General features: G+C 35.3%; 1 protein-coding gene across 2 annotated transcripts in view; it reads left to right on the top strand.

Annotated features, from left to right (window-relative positions):
• Glcci1 (glucocorticoid induced 1) overlaps nucleotides 1-19,360 on the top strand; it is a 71,992-nt gene that overhangs the window by 15,301 nt on the left and 37,331 nt on the right. For both annotated transcript variants that reach the window (XM_057764660.1, XM_057764657.1), the window contains exon 2: nucleotides 8,659-8,810. In XM_057764660.1, the coding sequence (XP_057620643.1) occupies nucleotides 8,659-8,810 (152 nt within the window). The remainder of the gene's footprint in view (nucleotides 1-8,658; nucleotides 8,811-19,360) is intronic.

The raw sequence follows: 19,360 nt of genomic DNA, 5'->3' as shown, positions 1-19,360 counted from the left end.
GACGAAAGAATGATGCTATTCTGAAATACTTCTAGCAGTCAGTGCCTTTGCTTTATTTTCAAGTTGTTTTCAATCCTTGCCAATGCTTCCTGGAAATCTTTTATGCACAATATTGGTAGAATTGTTGGGATGGAATGTGTTCTGTGTATGCAAACACAAATTACTGTTTTATCTGTTCTTTTTTTAACTCCCCACCCAGCCTTGATGAAGGTTTCATTTCACTTTATTTTGTTTTCACTTTGTTCGTTATTTCCCAGGACTTTTTCTTCTGTTTTTGTTTATATCAGCTCTAATGAAGCATTTATTTTTGGATAAACTGTTTCATAGTTTGATTCTTTGATTCTTTGGTGTCAATATTTTTTAAATTAAATGCTAGAATAAACATTTGTGCCTCCCTGTTTCTGAAGCCTTCATTTTGATTACTCTAGACAAGTGAGATTTTGTATTTCCAGTCAATGGTCTGTTCACCTTTGCTGTGTCTAAGGATACTATTGTGAGAAAATACAACTTGTAGGGTATATTTAATTTACTAGTCTGTTCTATGTTGAGAAATTGATGGGTTTGCATATATTTTAGTGCAGATTTCTGTTTATAATCTTGGCATCAGTAGATCAACTTAAATGATGTCATATATCCCTAAGGTTTTAAGCAGTTATTCTTTTTTTTTTATTTATAAGTTAATTTATTTGTATCTTCTGTACCCAGAAGGCAAAACTAAATCATTGTTATATAAATGTAGAACATGCCTTTCATCATTTTACAGAAGTCTCAAGACTTCACATCCCTTGAGTCACAGTTAATTCTTTCAGCTCACAGATATTTTGAGCTGGTTATACCCTCTATTCTGTTTTTTTTTTTTTATTTTATTTATTTTTTATTCTTTTTTAATTAAAATTTCCACCTGCTCCCCGTTTCCCATTTCCCTCCCCTCCTCCCAAATATTGCCCCCTCCCCCCACTCCCCTCCCCCTATCCCCACTCCTCTTCTCCTCCCCCCACACCATTCCCCCTCCCTCTCGATACTGAAGAGCAGTCCAAATTCTCTGCCCTGCGGGAAGACGAAGGTCTTCTATCTACGTCCAGGAAGGTGAGCGTCTAAACAGGCTAAGCTCCCACGAAGCCAGTTCATGTATTAGGATCGAAACCTAGTGCCATTGTCCTTGGGTTCTCATCAAGCAGTTATTCTTTTCCTAAACCTTTTCTCCCTTCATCTCATGTACAGTTTACTGTGGATTTAACTGTTCAATTATTAGGCTGTTATTGGCTAATCTGTAATTGTTATTATTAGAAGCAAAGTATTCTAAGTAATCGAACCTTTTCATTTATAAGTTCTATGCTGAAATATACTTGGACTTACATTTCTACAGATTTTCAAATTTTTACTTGTTTAGCCAGACTGATGTTTTCAGGAATTTATTAAGTCATTTTGTTACTGTTCAAATAGGGAAAAAATTTTATAGTTTTTCCAGAGTGCTTTTTTATGTTGTTTTAAAAAATTACAGAAACTTTAAGAATGCAGTAGCTCACATATCTCATTTTACATTTTCATGTTATATCTATTTATGCTGTATCTTAACTTGATATAATTTGATATTCTTTTATAGAGTTTCCATAATAATAATTCAGTTCATTCTTTTCTTGCTTTAAAATTTTGAGGTGCAGATGATATATTTATGAGAGTAAAGATGCTTGCTCTCAATCCTGAAAACGTGAGTTCAGTCCCTGAAAATCTTGTGGTGGAAGGCCAGAACCAACTTCTGTAAGATTTCCTGACCTCTGTACACACTCTCTCTCTGAATAAAATGTAAACAGTATTTTAAAAAGACTCTTCGTTTTTGACTCGTCCAGTGGATTATTCTTAGTCCCTTCAGAGTCATTTTAGCCCTTCACGACAAGGCTTCATTCCGTGATGTCTGTGTCATATAGCACTAGCGTTAAGTCTGTGAGTCCTGGCCAGCCATTTCCTGTAATGGGAATCCTGGATTCCTGTTTCTGGATCCTTTCGTGGTATCTGCTGTAGGCTTCTCTAGGATGGTCTTTGGAATTTACTCTGATGAGCTACTGTGGAGGGCAAGAATAGGTCAAAACTGTGCTAGTAGAGTGCAGGTGGCTGCTCAGATTTCAGTTTCTTTCTTTTCTAGACTAAGTAGAAACTAATTTTTGTCTTTCTACTAAGAAGGAAATACATTTCTAAACTTAGCCAACTCAACAAAAGTATAATTGAATATGAGAAGTGTATACACACACACACACACGTGTACACACACACGCACACATTCAAACATATCTAAAGCTATTATCTTGATGTCTGGCTTTAGAAAGAATTTGGCATCACATAATCACATGTTCCAGAAATTCAGGCCTAAATAGTTAAGAAGAACACTGATTTTACTATGCTGTAGTCACTAGTTTTACTCTACTGTAGGTCAGTATTTATTTGATTTATTTGAACATGCTCTTGCTGTCCATTTTCAAAGATTCGAGCTGAACAGTTCCTACATCCCAGCCGTCCTTAATTGCTTTGCTTGCATATTTTAGGTTCAATTTCTTCTCAAGTAGATTCTTTCAAAAAATATTCAGGAAGAATTATTATTAAAATATATTAAAATTATTATTTTAATTCTTGCTGATTTGCACAGCAAGAACTCAGATGTAGTTTTCATTAATATAAATTTTAAATTCTTGATACTTTCAAACTTTTTAATAATGAGATATATCCACCCCCACCTCTCCACCTCCCTGTATTTCTTTCATCACATCTCCATCCCAATCTCTTCCTTTTTTCTTCTTTTTATTTTTTTTTTATAAACTACTAACTCCAGTCAGAGCTGCCCATGTGTCCATATCCTGGAACAGGAGAAGCCAACTAGTGATCACACACCTCCAAAGAAAAATGGCATCAACAGCCAATAGCGCCACAGTAAGGGATGGGGCCTGGAGAGCATCTCCTTCAACATTCTGTGCTAAAATTTTGGTCTTATGAAGATAACCATATCAGCTGTGAATTAATGAATGCAATGTGTCATGTCCTGAAGAAAGCATTTCACAGCACTCTACCCAATTATCCAGCTCATATTCATTCTGCATCCTCTTTCTGTGATGTTCCCTCAGTTGTAATTTTATCTATAGCTCAAGCAGATGCTAGCACCATGCCTTTGAATTTACTAGCTTGATGAACTATGAACCCTTATGAATCTCTTTTCTTTACAAATTATCCTGTTTCTAATATTCTGTTGTTGCAACAAAAATGGACTATGACAGTGGCTCATGTATTGATCTAATTTTTCTTTACTTTTGTGCCAAGGAAGACAGACCAGTAAAGGATGCTGGTAAAATGCCTAGAACATGCTGACTAGAAAACTAAACTAGTCAGAATTATGTTAGGTAATCAATATTATTATACATCAGATTGGATAGAGTTACGTATTCCCTTCCTACAGGTTTTTTCTTTTTTGAGACAGGGTCTCATGATGTAGCCTTAGCTGGCATGGAACTCATTATATATACTAGAATGGGAATCTGCCTGCTCTTGCTTCTCAAATGCTAGATTTAAAAGTATACACCACTATGTCTGGCCCCCATTTTTTTCTTATTCTCACTTATCCAGTTTTAATTTCTCTTAAAAATCATTCTTTGTAATTATGAGGCAAGATAAAATATAATTTGGTAGTGATAATATTTAAATATTTATGTAATACATAATAAACTATATTTAAACCTATAGTTTCTAAGATAATAGCTCTTATTAAAATATACAAAAGCTAAATCTATTTATAAGTGAAATTTTATCAATTTTGTCTTTAACTATAGTGAACCAATGGCATGCACATTCTCTACTTGCATATAATTTGTGGCTATTTTCAAATCTCAGATTAAAAAGTATATCATTTTTAAGCTGGGTGGTGGTGGCACATGCCTTTAATCCCAGCATGCAGGAGACAGAGGCAAGTGGATTTCTGTGAATTCGAGGCCAACCTGGTCTTTAAGAGCTAGTTCCAGGACAGGCTCTAAAGCTACAGAGAAACCCTGTTTTGAAAAACCAAAAAAAAAAGTATTATTTAGAATATTTTGAAATTGGAGAAAAATCACCTAAAATTTTTCAGTCTCAGTGCATTTGCTATTTTGATTTGATTTCTATGAAGATTAAAATGGGTTAAACTTTATAAAACACTATCTTTAAAGGGTAAAAGTTGTCTTCTCAGATGGATATATGGTGTCTTAATTTTAGGGTCAGGATTAAATCGTTCAATAAAACTAAACTGTCATGGCTGCAGTTTCACCCTGCTTAAACATCTCAGTTCTACTGTACTCACATATTAAAGCCGTCTTTAATTTTGCCTTTGCACTTTGTATAAAGAAAGCCTTTTGAGACTACCTTATATTTTTCAGTAAATGACTTTTATTATAGTCAGCTTTCATTGCACTACCAATGCTTTATTTAAGTGCTTGAATATTTACCCAAGCTTTTTTTTCTCTTTCCCATAGTACTTTGATTGCCTTAACCTCCCACTTTTTCTAATAACTCTTCTTAGATCCGCCCTCATCACTTTTTTTTTTTAGATAGCCCTACTGAGTCCAGTTTGTACTATTAATATTCTCATAGTTGTGAGGCCGTCCACTGGAGTATGGTTGACCTGCCAGAGACTATTTTCTTAAAGAATACATAATTACCCTTGCCAAGAAGCCATCAACATCATTAGCTCCTGCAGGGAGGCTCAGGAGCCCTCCCTCTCCTATTCTTCTCTTTTTCTTTTTGGTGTTGTAGCCCTGGCTGACCTGGAACTCACTCTGTAGCCCAGGCTGTCCTGGCACTCAGAGATCCGCCTGCCTCTGCCTTCCCAGTGCTGGAACTAAAGGTGTGCCACCTGGCTGACTTGGCTACTTGTGTGCAGGCAGTCAGAGCTAGTGTGAGTTCATGAGTGCAGGTATCTTGTCCTGTCCAGACGACAGTGTTTTCACTCTGATTCTCCCTAACCTCTGACTCTTAAAAATATTTCTGTCTTCTCTTCTACGATGGTCCCTGAAGCTTGGTAGGGGGTGATGATAAAGATGTCCTATTTGTGACTGAGCACTCCATCTCATGACCTCTTAATTCTTTGCACGTTGATGTTATGAATTTGTATTAACCACCACCACTGTGCGAAGAAACTTATGATGAAGATGGATAGCTGCACTAATCTGTAGGTACAGAGAGAAGAATTTACAGGATAGTTTGATATTGTGTCTTTTTAACAAAAAAATAGGAATAGCTTTACCCCCTGCGGCCTGTGAATACATCAGCCATGGGTTCTTAGCTGGATTAACAATACTAGAAATGCTTTTCCTTTGTGGAGTGAGTCTTAAATCTGACTTAACTGGTAAAGCAACTGTTTACTGTTGTAACATTTCACGCTACTATTGCACCCATGGGCATATCTTGTCATACTGGTCATTGTGGTTCACAAGGTTCTCAGTTGGGTAAAGCTGTTGCTGACTTCCTCCCAGCAGCCTGCATCAGATCCTTCTGATAGTATGAAAGCTGTCTGGCAAGAAGAAGCTTCTTGGTCAGTACCCACTTGATTTCTCCATGTCCTGTGAGCAAAAATGTGATGCCTTCAACAATAGTGTCTTATCAAATTCTCGTCTTCAACTGAGAACAGGGATAGTAGCCTGTAATTCTTTTTGCAGGGGTAGGGTGTCTTTGGGTTAGCCATCACAACCATGATGTATCTGGGCCTGGCATTGGGGTTTGCATTTAGCAACATAAAGCTTCTGGAGAATTAATCCCTTGTGTAGGGTAACTCAAGTTAAATTCCTTTATATGAATAAATAAATGTATGCATGTGTATAAAACAAAAGATGTTTCTGTATGCTTTTCAAAACATCTTTAGTGTTATCCAAATCTTTATTCAGCTTTTATCTTCCTAATGTTCATAAGTATTTGCCTGAGCTTTTTATTGAAAATTTGCTGTAAGGCTAGTGCTTAGTTTGGAAAGTGACCTTTTTGAAGGAGCAGGCTTGGTTATTAAAATTAGTTAGATCTAGAAGTTTAGCATATCATTGCAAATTTCGAAAAACTATTTGCCGTTTATGTAGCAGGGTGTTTTGTTGAGTCTACCTTATATATATATATTTTCTCTCTCTCTCTCTCTCTCTCTCTCTCTCTCTCTCTCTCTCTCTCTCTCTCTCTCTCTCTCTCTGTGTGTGTGTGTGTGTTTAAACACCTGGATCCTAAAGATTTAGTTCCAGTTTTCCAGCCATTGGCTTTTGAGCTTTTGTAGAATTTGGGTGGCCTGGTACCCTGAACAGTTCATTTGAAATGTTCAGCTTCCTTCTACCAAATTCTCTTAGACAGGATTTTGCTGTGTATCTCAGGGTCCTGACTTTAGGATCCTCCTTCCTCAGCCTCTTGAGTGTTATAGTATTAATAGGCATATAATGCTTGGTGAAAAACAAGAACAGATCTTGTGTCTTGTGTTTGGATATGTGTTTGTGCCAAGGCATGTCTGTGAAGGGCTGAGGAAAACTCAGGTGTTAGTTTTTTCAACTTGATTGAGAAAGGTCACTTCTTTGTTACATAAGGTATGCTAGCTGGCATGAGAAAGTCTTTGAAGATATTCCTTTCCCTGCTTCCCATTTCCATGTAAGAATATGTTACTGAGATTCTATTGGCTAGTATTATTAGTTCAGTATTTGTATTAAAATGCTATATGATTTCTGTATAGAAAATAAGTGGAAGAAATAATGTTAGTACTTATTTTCTTAAGCATGTTGCTGAATACTTTTATGTTAGGATTCTTTGCATTTGTAATAAGGTTCTTGAATTAAGGATAAAGTAGTTGATTCTTTTTTCTTTCTTTCTTTCTTTCTTTTTTTTTTTTTTTTTTTTTTTTTTTTTGCTTTTTCAAGACAGGGTTTCTCTGTGGTTTTGGAGCCTGTCCTGGAACTAGCTCTTGTAGACCAGTCTGGTCTCGAACTCCCAGAGATCCGCCTGCCTCTGCCTCCCGAGTGCTGGGATTAAAGGCGTCCGCCACCTCCGCCCGGCCAAAGTAGTTGATTCTTATTGGTGCTGTTGTGACAGCTGTTTCATAGAATTACTGTCTATACAATACTTCTGGGAATGGCAGCTCTATTTAAAGATCTAAATATAAGTGATTTAAGTTTATGCTTTGTGTCATTGTAAATGGAAAGCTTTGGCTGATCTTGATTTGATTGAGGTCTAAACCTAGAGGACTGATAGTTTTTATTTGCTCAAACAGACTGAGTCTAATAAAGATTGGGAGAACTCCGTGTATTGTATGCTTTTCGTTATGCATGATGTTGCTACTGTTCAGTATTGGGTCTGTCATTCAAGGAGTAATTGTTTTTAATCCTGTTTCTTTTTTTTTTTTTTTTTTTTTTTTTTTTTTGGATTTTCGAGACAGGGTTTCTCTGTGGTTTTGGAGCCTGTCCTGGAACTAGCTCTTGTAGACCAGGCTGGTCTTGAACTCACAGATATCCGCCTGCCTCTGCCTCCCGAGTGCTGGGATTAAAGGCATGCGCCACCACCACCCGGCTTGAAGTAACTTTTAAAAACCTTAAGAAGGGCATGCCATTAAATTGTAAGATACACATTAATGTTGTTTTTTGCAGTTTATAAAATTAATAAATATTGTTTTTATAAACTTGGAAAAGTACTGGAAACAATTGAAAGGAGGTGATAATAAAGAGGAACAAGGAAAAATAATAAAAAGCACGTAGGAAGGAAGCATTAGAAAATGGGAAAAAATACAGTACAAGCCGATAACAATTGGGATTTGTGGGATAAACAAAAAATACACATTAAATTTGATTAGATATACTGAGAATAAACATACAAGACAAAGTTTGGAGCCATAATATTTAGTTTGATGGTATTTTAAAGTAAAAAGTAGTAAATGAGGCAGATTTTAATTACAGTAAATATAAGTATTAATGACATGCATTAAATTGTAAAGAACAAAAATATAGGTATGGATTTTTTTTCCAAAAGAGAAAAATTTTAGAACTCAGTAGTAGAATTAGAGTACCTTTCTAAGTAACAGATCAAGTGGCTCTTTACTCTAGATTTTTATTTAATTCAGTTGATAAGTTGAATGCTAAATGTAGCTTCTTTATTTCTCAGGAAAATTAGTCATTTTCTTCACAAAGCAAATTACAGGTGGTTACAAACAATAGAAATAGACAGCATTAGATTTTCTACCTTTTGTGCACAGTAAACTTTCATTAAGTAATAAAAATAAAGACTGAAGCAGTATGCTTCCTGATTTAAAATAGGACTGTAAAGGCTGAGTCTTGGGAGCTTGATTGGTTCCTAATGCCCTGAACTTTATTATAGGTACATATTAATTGTAAGGTTTTTTTTGTGGTAGATACATGGTCAATCTTTTAATTTCTAGAGATGATGTGTAGCTTACAGATCTCTGGAATGATTGGGCTTTTGAGGATCTGTGAGAAGGTGTGTTTCACACACACACACACACACACACACATGAATATTGCCTTGGAAAAGGGTCCATAACTTTCATCAGCTTATACAAGAGGGTTATTAGAGTTTGTATATTACTAGAAAAAGTGACGGAATGATATTTATAAACTTTGAGGTTTATTAATTTAAAAATATGCTCTGACGTCTAATCTAATGTTTTTTTCACTTTTTTAGTGGACAGGCCAAAATCTCAACAAATTCGAACCTCTAGTACAATAAGGCGAACCTCTTCTTTGGATGCGATAACAGGACCTTACCTCACAGGACAGTGGCCACGGGACCCTCATGTTCACTACCCTTCATGCATGAAAGATAAAGCTACTCAGGTAAGATGAGCAAAGCAAAACCAGTTCTTTGATTTTTGAAACTAGAATGCAATTAAATTATCCTGGATGTGAAATAAAGCCAACCAAAGCAAAATTCCTTGTTTTAAATATGCTGCATTATAATAATTTTTCTCAGTTGGCTATAGAAGTTTTTAAGTTATTTAATATTTATTAAGTAAATTCAGTCTGTATTATATGACTTTAGAAACATGCTGTCATCTTACGGATTGTTTTAAAATAAAAAGATTGTTCTATAATAAAATGAAGATAATGACTGGGAAGCATTTTAGAAAGTGTGTTTTTTGAACAAAAGTTTGCACAGGTCTTGAAAGATAATTTCTAGATTATTAGCATCGTGAACTATTTTGAAAGGTTATTTTCCTGTTACAAAGGCAAGACTAAAGCTAGTAAAATAGGAAATTTTCCATTTTCTTATTTCCACTATTTTAAAAGACTTCCTAGCCTTTTGATTTGAAGAACATTTCCTCTCATGTTAGAAACAAGTATCTAAACATTTTGTTTATTATGTTATGATAGGAGCTTTGACTTTACTAAATGTTCCTTTTGTTTTGGTTTTTCAAGACAGGGATTCTCTGTACCTTTCGAACCTGTCCTGGAACTAGCTCTTCTAGACCAGGATGGTCTTGAACTCACAAAGATCCACCTGCCTCTGCCTCCCAAGTGCTGGGATTAAAGGCGTGCGCCACCACTGTCCAGCCTAAATGTTTTTTGAAAGTCATGAAATATATTGAAAATATTTAAGTGATTGTTATTGGGCATAAAGAACACATCATACAGGTAGGGATAGAAGATAGTAAGTAGGTATTAGATTAGGCAAATATGTAAATGTAAGGACATTCAGAATAAGTACACTTGGAGCTTAATAGTTTTAAAAATAATTACAGTTTCTTATTAGAAGAATGCAGGAGAGTGCATTTTGGACACGGTCTATGAAAACCCTACCTATCAGGTTTTTTTATCATTATGTTAGGCAAGCTTGGAAACTGAAATGAGTTGCTTTTTTATTGTCCATCCCATGAGTTCTGCCTCATAATTTTTTAATGCTGCAATCTTTTGCTTTCTATTGTTTTAGAAAGGAAAAGGATAAATTTGATATGGCAAACAGTGGGATTCTCACAAGAAAAAATTTGTATACCTTATGCCTAAGGATTTAGAAAGAAATACAGACAGAGATGACTGAGAATTGGAATCACAGTTATGATAAAGTGTAGATATAAAGAATAAAAGAAAACAAGTTGAATGACTCAACATAGTTTTGGAAAGATAAAGGTTCTATTTATTTTGAAACAGGCAGAGGGGGCAAACATTTACTAACTGTATTCCATGTACTGTTTGTTTTATTACCTGTATCTTGTTTATGTTTCACAAGAATGTTGCAGTATAATTCAGATGGGAAGCAGAAGCTCAGAGAAGCAAAATGATTTGCCCGTGATCATGCATTTAAGTCATATTAAAACTAGATTTCTTACACAGATTATGTCTGGCTTTCCTAGTGTAATAGCTGATATGGTGCTGAAAATAATTACTGTTCTTTTTAGATTATACTCCCCCCAAGGCAAGAAAATCTTATGTTTATTAACCATATGCTTTGTGCTGGCATTATCCAGAAACAATGTTATCTTTTAAAACAACTCTGAAAAACAGGAGCCTTAAGAACGAAATGCAGAGAGAAGAACTGGGTAATATAGTCTTAAAAGCCAAAAGAGAAAACATTTCTAAGAAAGATTAGTGGTTGATACCAAAGGATCTTGGATTAAGGGCACATTGTCGTAGAAAGTATAGAATTAATGTTATGTTTGGGTAGAATGCCAGGAAATCGGGAAGTGGAGAGTAGTGCAGAGGTAAGGAAAAAAGTTCTAAGTTTTTTGCACGTCTCTTTATCTGCACAATTGGTATGTGAAACCTATTCATTGTTCCACCATTAATATGATACTTAAGTGTGGCAACTGTTATAAACCCCTTAGGTATTAACACTAGCTGTAGGAAAAGCCACTTTTGATATTTTTCAGGGTCTTTAGTAAACACGAGCACCCATTTATCACATTATATAGTCTACATTATATAGTTATATAAAAAACAGCTCACCTTTGACAAATTTTCATAGGGACCAGAAAGTTGTGTTTGGACAGGAAATTATGGGATTCCTCAGAGTTATATGGCAGGATATGTTTATATGGGGCCAAACCCATCTCAAGTCTAATCTGTTCTCTTCTTACCTCTGTAATTTGAAATTTTTTTTACAATCATAGATATTTTGGATACACCCCTCACACAAACATCATCATCATCCTTAAAATTAAATTCTATTTATACTCTGAGGAAGTAAGACCCAGTAAGTAGGTCCTATCAGATTATGGAGGTCAGGCTTTCTGTAGTTTTGTTCTAAATAGACCCATGTATCTCTCCCTGCAACACGGGTAGGCTTGTGGTATGTATGTGCTTTGTCATTGAGGGTCCAAATTTCATACGTTTAGAATAGGGTCAGAGTAATTGCCAATAAATCTTGGGTTACAGAAAGGGGGCTTGCCATTCCTGGGTCTGGATAGAGGTAATTTATTTAAAATTTGACTTTGAAAGGAAAATTAAATATAAGGCTTAATTCTTAGATGATGAATTTAAGACTTAGAAGAGTTAGCTGATGGTTGGTTACATAGCTTGTTAGGTATGAAGAGATTCGAGCCCAGATTGAGCTGGCTTTTGTTTTTTCTTCACTTCTCAAACAGCCACTAATTTATATAGCATTTAATCTAGTGTTTGCCTCACTTGCCCAAGAAATGCTCTTGCTCCCAAAGCATCCCTAAGTTTAATTGAAGATGCGGAGAGGAATATATAAAATTACTTTTAGTGTTGTATCTGTTGTTTATTGATTGATTCTTGAACTCTTGTGGGAATAATCTTAACTTAGTGAATGTGAGTTAGGTAGGTAGTATATACTCATCTTGCTATCTAGATATTAAATATTTGACTCACCCTTCTAAAAGGGCATTCATAATATTTTCTTCCTTTCATATTGCTATGTTTTAATTACCTGATAATTAATGGCTAGAGAAAATTATTTAAAAAATCTGTGGGCCTTTAAATATATACATTCTCATAATTTATTTGGATGCTAATGTTTTTCTGTTAATCCATACATCATTTAACAAACAACAGAGACAGTCCAAGAAATGTGTCGTGCAATTTCATCATTGTGTGAGTGATTAGAGTGAAGGCAAACCTAAATTGTGTTAGCCAGTTGCTGGTTTCTTACCTCTTGGTGAAGAGGTGTTTGAGGCTCAGGTTGACAGAACAGCATGGTGGTTTGAGTAGATGTTTTTCTTTTGAATGTTGAAGCATATGCTCTGATGATAAAGCATAGTATTTTTAAGTATATAAGTAATTGCTTATTATCAGTTATTACACATGGAACATAGTTATATATACTGTATGTTTATACAGCTCGGGACAATGTAATATTTGTTTTCATCAGCATCACCATAAATGTGAAATATATTTGTGAACATGTTAAAAGCACTATGATTAGGCAATGAGAATGTTTTCAATCCCATTTATCATTTTATGGGATCCATGTTGTATGGGTCCTTCTAAATTTACTAAAATGTCATTATGGAATGCATGACTATATGAAATATGTTATTAGCCATAGTCATTATGGAACAACTTATTTCTTGAAGTTATTTCTCTGTATTGCAATATGATGCCTTTTGGACCAGCATTGTTCCAGCCTTTGCCCCTTTACCATTGGTATTTAGGAAGGCTACTAATTTTTTTAGTTGATCTTGTATCTTACCACATTACTAAATGTATTTATCAGCTGTAGGAGTTCCCTGGTAGAGTTTTTGGTGTCACTTATATATACTATCTTATCATCTGCAAATAAAATATCTTGGAGTAACACTAACCAGAGAAGCAAAAGGCCCATTCTACAAGAACTTTAAGCCTTTGAAGAAAGAAATTGAAGAAGATACCAGGAAATGGAAAGATCTCCCATGCTCTTGGATAGGTAGGATCAACATAATAAAAATGGCAGTCCTACCAAAAGCAATCTATAGATTCAGGCAATTCCCATCAAAATCCCAACACAATTCTTCACAAACCTTGAAAGAACAATAATCAGCTTCATATGGAAAAACAAATAACTCAGGATAGAAAAAAAAAATCTTGTACAATAAAGGAACTTCCGGAGACATCACCATTCCTGACATCAAGCTTTATTACAGAGCTACAGTAGTGAAAATAGTATTGGCATAAAAACAGATTGACCAATGAAATCGAATCAATTTGTATTAATTCACACACATGAACGAACATCTGATATTAATACACACACATGAACACCTAATTTTGACAAAGAAGCTAAAATTATACAATGGAAAAAAGAAAGCATCTACAGCTATGGTGCTAGAATAACTGTATGTCAACATGTAGAAAAATAAAAATTGATCCATGTCTATCCCTATGCACAAAACTCGTCTAAATGGATTAAAAACCTCAATATAAATCCAACTACACTGGACTTGACAGAAGAGAAAGTGTTAAGTAGCCTTTAGTGCATGGGCACAGGAGACCACTTCCTAAATGTAACCCTAGTAGCACAGACACTGAGAGCAACAATAAATAAATGGGACCTTCCTGAAACCGAGAAGCTTTTGTAAAGCAAAGGACACACAGTAAATAAATCAAAATGTCAGCCTACTGAATGGGAAAAGATCTTTCCCAACCCCATATCAGATAAAGGACTGATCTCCAAAATATATAAAGAACTCAAGAAATTGAGACATCAAAATTCCAGATAAGCCAAAACTAAAAAATGGGGTACAGAACTAAACAGAATTCTTAACAAAAGAATCTCAAATGGCCGAAAGACACTTAAGGAGAAATGTTCAACATCCTTAGCCATCGGGGAAATGCAAATCAAAACAACTGAGATATCATTTTACACCTGTCATAATGGCTAAAATCAAAAACACCAATGATAGCTTATGCTGGAGAGGATGTGGAGTAAGGGGAACATTCATCCATTGCTGGTAGGAATGCAAACTTGTGCAACCACTTTGGAAATCAGATGGCGGTTTCTCAGAAAATTGTGAATCAACCTACCCCAAGATCCAGCAATACCACTCTTGCGAATATACCCAAAAGATGCTCAATCATACTACAAGGACATTTGTTCAGCTGTGTTCATAGCAGCATTATTTGTAATAGCCAAACCTGGAAACAACCTATATGCCCCTCAACCGAAGAATGGATAAAGAAAATGTACATTGCCACATTAGAATACTACTCAGTGGTAAAAAAAAAAAAAAGGTGTCTTGAAATTTGCATGCAAATGGATGGAACCTGAGTAAGGTAACTCAGACCCAAAAAGATGAGTATGGTATGTACTTACTCATAAGTGGATACTAGCTATAAACAAATGACATTGAGCCTATAGTTCATGATCCTAGAGAAGCCAAGTAACAAACTGAACCCTAAGAACATATATAGATCTATCTGGAAAGTTGAAATAGACAAGATCATCTGACAAAATTGGGAGGATGGGAGTTGGGGGAGAAGAGAGGGTGGAAGGGGAAGAGGAGTGGAGAAGGCAAGGTGGGAGGAGAACTTAAGGTAACGGGATAGTTGAGATGGAGGAAGGACAGAGATGAGAGCAAGGATAGAGAAACTTGATATCTTGATTGAGGGATCCATTGTGGGGCTAGCAAGAAACCTGGCTCTAGAGAAATTCCCAGGAATCCACAAGGATGACCCCAGCTATGAGCCTAAGCAGTAGAGGAGAGGAGGCCCAATCTTGACTTGCCGTATAGTCAGACTGATGAATATCTTAAATATCACCATAGAACCTTCATCCAGAAACAGATGCAGAGACCTTCATTGGAACACTGGACTGAGCTCCCAAGGTCCAGTTGGTTTTTTTTTTTTTTTTTTTTTTTATTTGGTTTTTCGAGACAGGGTTTCTCTGTGGTTTTGGAGCCTGTCCTGGAACTAGCTCTTGTAGACCATGCTGGTCTCGAACTCCCAAGGTCCAGTTGAAGAGTGGAAGGCATCAGAATATGAGCAAAGAGGTCAAGACCATGATGGGTACACCCACTGAAACAGTCTACCTGAGCTAATGGGAGCTCAACAACTCCAGCCGGACAGGGAAGGAACAAGCATAGTTCCAAAGAGGTCCCTCTGAATGTGGGTGACAGTTGTGTGGCTGGGGCAGAGTGAGGGGCCTCAGCAGTGGAACCAGGATTTATACCTACTGCATGTACTGGCTTTTTGGGAACCTGTTCTCTTTGGATGGATACCTTGCTCAGCCTAGGCGTAGTAGGATGGGCCTTGGAACTTCCCCAAAGCAATATGCCTTACCCTCTCTGTGGGGTAGATGGGGGGATAAATGGAGAGAGTGGGAGGGAGGGAGAGAGGGAGTGGGAACTTGGATTGCTATAATGAAAAAAGATAGTTTGTTCTCTTTTTTAAAAAAAATAGAAAAGAAAAGAAAGTAACCCTAAGTTTTTCTTTAGTATAGCTAAAAATAAACCTAAAAGAAACAAAATATTTCTCTCTGTACTGGTATGGACTTACTTACTATTCAACTCCTTTATGGGATTATAGTTTAGAATTAGCTCATAATTTAGAAAAAATGTAAGAAATCATTATGTATTTTTAGATGCTAATGCTTATTATGTGTAAATGATTGATTTTTTTTTTTTAGATGAGAGGAACAGTGTAAACCTTCTGAAAAGGTTTCTGTGCTTCTGAGTGCTGGAGGATAACTTGATATTGCAGTGAAGATTATGCAAAATAATTCATGTTAAGGTTCAAACATAGTTATCTAGAACATACGATACTGATAAACATTAGTTACCTTTGTTTTATTTATTTATTTAATTTTTTATGTGTATGGGTGCTTTTGTCTACATGTATGTCTGGGCACCATGAGTGTGCAGTGCCTACTGAAACCCGAAGAGTTCATAGGCTCTTCTGGAACTGGACTTAAGAAAAGTTGTTAGCTTCCATGGTTGTTAGCCACCTTGTTGGTACTGGGAACTGAACTGAGATCCTCTGCAAAAGCAATACTGAGCTGTCTGTCCAGGTCCAATAACTGCTTTTGTAGTATAATATAATATTTCACTGTCATTAAGGTTAAATACAATGATATTAAAGAAAATTTTAGAAATATCGTTATTAGTATTAACAGTTGATTATGCAGTTATGCAATTATGAACAGTAAGTCTGATCTGCTCTGAAAAAGCTTAGAGATGATAGATTACCTCAGATCCTGAAAGGGCTCTAAAATTCTATAATTATTGCAAGGTCAGAATTCTTTCAGTCAACTATTACATGTCTTCTGTTAATTTTGCAAATAAAAATAGTACTTTAGACTTAGAGATTCAAGCATGGGAGACTGAGTTTCTATTATGGAAACTTCCCCTTTGGCTGTTAAGTTTGCCATTATCTGGGCATGGTTGGTTTTTATGACTTAAGTTTTGGGAATGGTGTGAAAAATATTTGGCAGTATCTAGTAGTTCTGTAAGTCTACATAAGATTTTAAAAGCATTGTATATTAAAATCTAGCAAGGAAAATAAGTGGTTAGTATCAACTTGGAAAGTACTTTTTTAAATCTGTATTCTTATAGATAGACTTTTTTAGGCTTGTTTGTTTAGATGCATATAAGGTTGTTTTTCTCCTCCTTGATAGTGGAAGCAGTTTGGATAGAAAGAGAAATATCCTATAGTATAGTAGCCAAAGAACATGGTGTTATATACAATAGTAAAATTATTGAGGACTGTTTCCAAAAAAAAATCTATGGAATAATAACATGCTTTATGTGCTAGTGAGTATACTTGTAAGTGTCCATTAATCATGCAAGTAGGGGAAAGTTAAGCAGATTTTTTTTTATTAATTAATTTATTTAATTATTAAAGATTTCTGCCTCTTCCCTGCCACCACCTCCCATTCCCTCCCCCTCCCCCAATCAAGTCTTCCTTCCTCCTCAGCCCAAAGAGCAAGCAGGTTTCTCTGCCCTGTGGGAGGTCCAAGGACCACCCACCTCCATCCAGGTCTATTAAGGTGAGCATCCAAACTACCTGGGCTCCCACAAAGCCATTACGTGCAATAGGATCAAGAACCCATTGCCATTGTTCTTCAGTTCTCAGTAGTCCTCATTGTCCATTATGTTCAGCGAGACCGGTTTTGTCCCATGCTTTTTCAGTCCCCGGCCAGCTGGCCTTGGTGAGTTCCCGATAGAACATCCCCATTGCCTCAGTGTGTGGGTGCACCCCTCGCGGTCCTGAGTTCCTTGCTCGTGCTCTCTCTCCTTCTGCTCCTCCTTTGGATCGTGAGACTTCAAACAACAACAACTTGTATTTGAGTTTTTAGAATGCTAAATTGCATTGTATGTGGAGTAGAAAGATGCAGCATGTATGACTTCCCCCAAATTTATTGGCCATTGAACCCTTTTATTAAACATTTTTACTAGTATCTAGAAGCAAAGGTACACGTAGCACTTCTTCTAAAATTCTATTCTAGTTTAGCTAATAGACAAAAATGGCAGTTGTACCTTTTGTCTTATTGATACCAAAGGAAAGAACCTCTACTTACTTTGTCCAGTTATTTTTCTATTTAATAAGTTTTAAACATTTCTGAAATACTCAACATTTAACAATTTAGGATTTATTTACAAATTAAATTTATTTACCCTTTGTTACTTCTGTAGCATATTCATGGGCAATACTGAACTTTTGCCTCACCTTTTTCCTGAGATTGAACTTTTGATTTATAGATGTTGTGATCTTTAATTGTGTGTCTGTGTATGTGCGTGTGTGTTTTTGTGTGTGTGTGTGTGTGTGTGAGAGAGAGAGAGAGAGCTACATGAAAGAAATATAAAAGTGTTAAGTCATGCTAAACCTGAAATTTTTGACTAAAGTGGTCTTACAGGAATAATTCTGTAAAAATTATTAAAAATTCTATTATTTGTTGATTAAATTATTTTCACGTTGTCCTATATAGAATTGAACATGGGCAATTTTAATAATTTTCAATATATTAAATATACCATTTCTTAATCTTGTAGTTGCTAGTTGAATAAAATGTTCTGTCAGTTGTCTAAATGACTTCTTTTAACACTGAACCCTTTAAGCAGATTTTCTTTTCTGTATCTGGTTGTATTCAGTTGTCATTAGTTTGGTTTTGGAAAATTGTCACTACTTTAACAGGTAGTAATTGTTTTAAAGTTACTCATAGTATTTTGAACTACGTAAAGTCAAGTGATAGCTTCTTTGTCACATGGAGATTCTTAAGTACAGTCTCAGCATAAACATGTTTTTAACATCCAATACAAATAGCTTTTTATTGCCCCATGTTTTTTGTGGTAATTATTACCTATTATCTGTCTCCTAGTTTTTACTTTCTCTAATTAGTATTATACTAGGCTTTCTCATATGTTACATTGGAATATTTCAATTTTTTATAACTCCTCAGGTTCTTAAAACTTTATGGAAGTATGTGACATTAAATGTTATACTTTAGTTAATATTTATTAATGATTTAAATAATTGAAAATTATATTTTAGTGAAAATGACTCTGATATGTAGCTTAGTTTTTAAAAAGACTGTATTGCTTCCATTTATAAGTCAATATATTTATTTATATTTGTTTGTAATCCTTTTCTATTAGGTTTTTAAATAATTGCATTTGTAAATGAAGATGACTAATACTTTGCTCCAAAGATATTCTTCTTTATTCTCCTTTTTCTAGTAAAATTGACCTGGTTAGACATTTGTTATGTAAACCTACAATACAAATATTTCTAAAAGTTGCTTGTCATCTGTCTGTTTTTTAAAATTTGTGTATAGTGGTATATTGTGGGTATTTTAATAAATAAATCTTGCCTGAAGACCAGAGGCAAAACCAAAGCCACAGGACTTCAGGTAATAGTGATACACACTAAAATATGATAGAGTATTTTCCTTAATTTGCCAAATGTAAATAGACTAAATATTGTAACTCTAATTCTTGATTGATACCTGTTTTATATATGTAATTTTACTATGCTTAAGTTAAAACCTTCCTTTTTAATTCAACATAAAAGGGGAGATGATGTGGAATATTCTTCTATATATGTGCTGCTTTTATTGGTTGATGAATATAAAGCTGTTTCAGCCAGTGGCTTACCAGAGTAAAGCCAGGCAGGAAATCAGAACAGACATGTAGAGAGAGAGTAGGTGGTGTCAAGGAGACACCATGTAACAGCTGAAGGAGAAAGATGGCAGAACATTACCAGTAAGTCACAGCATTGTGGCCATACATAGATAAATAGAAATAGCTTAATTTCTATTAGGAATATGCCTGAACCATTGACTTAACAGTGTTGTAATTAATATTGTCTGCGTGTGTCTTTGAGACTGAACAGCCGGGGGACCAGGCAGGACAGAAACTTTTGCTTACATTTGTTCTCTTTAAAAACTCAGTCACAGTTTTATTTGATTTTGATAACTATATTATTAATGCCAATGTGAAGGTATCAAATGATTTTTTTAA

Source organism: Chionomys nivalis, chromosome 1, assembly GCF_950005125.1.
Source record: "Chionomys nivalis chromosome 1, mChiNiv1.1, whole genome shotgun sequence".
NCBI lineage: Eukaryota > Metazoa > Chordata > Mammalia > Rodentia > Cricetidae > Chionomys > Chionomys nivalis.
The sequence above is the reverse complement of the archived record's forward strand: the minus strand, read 5'-3'. Positions and strand labels throughout refer to the sequence as shown.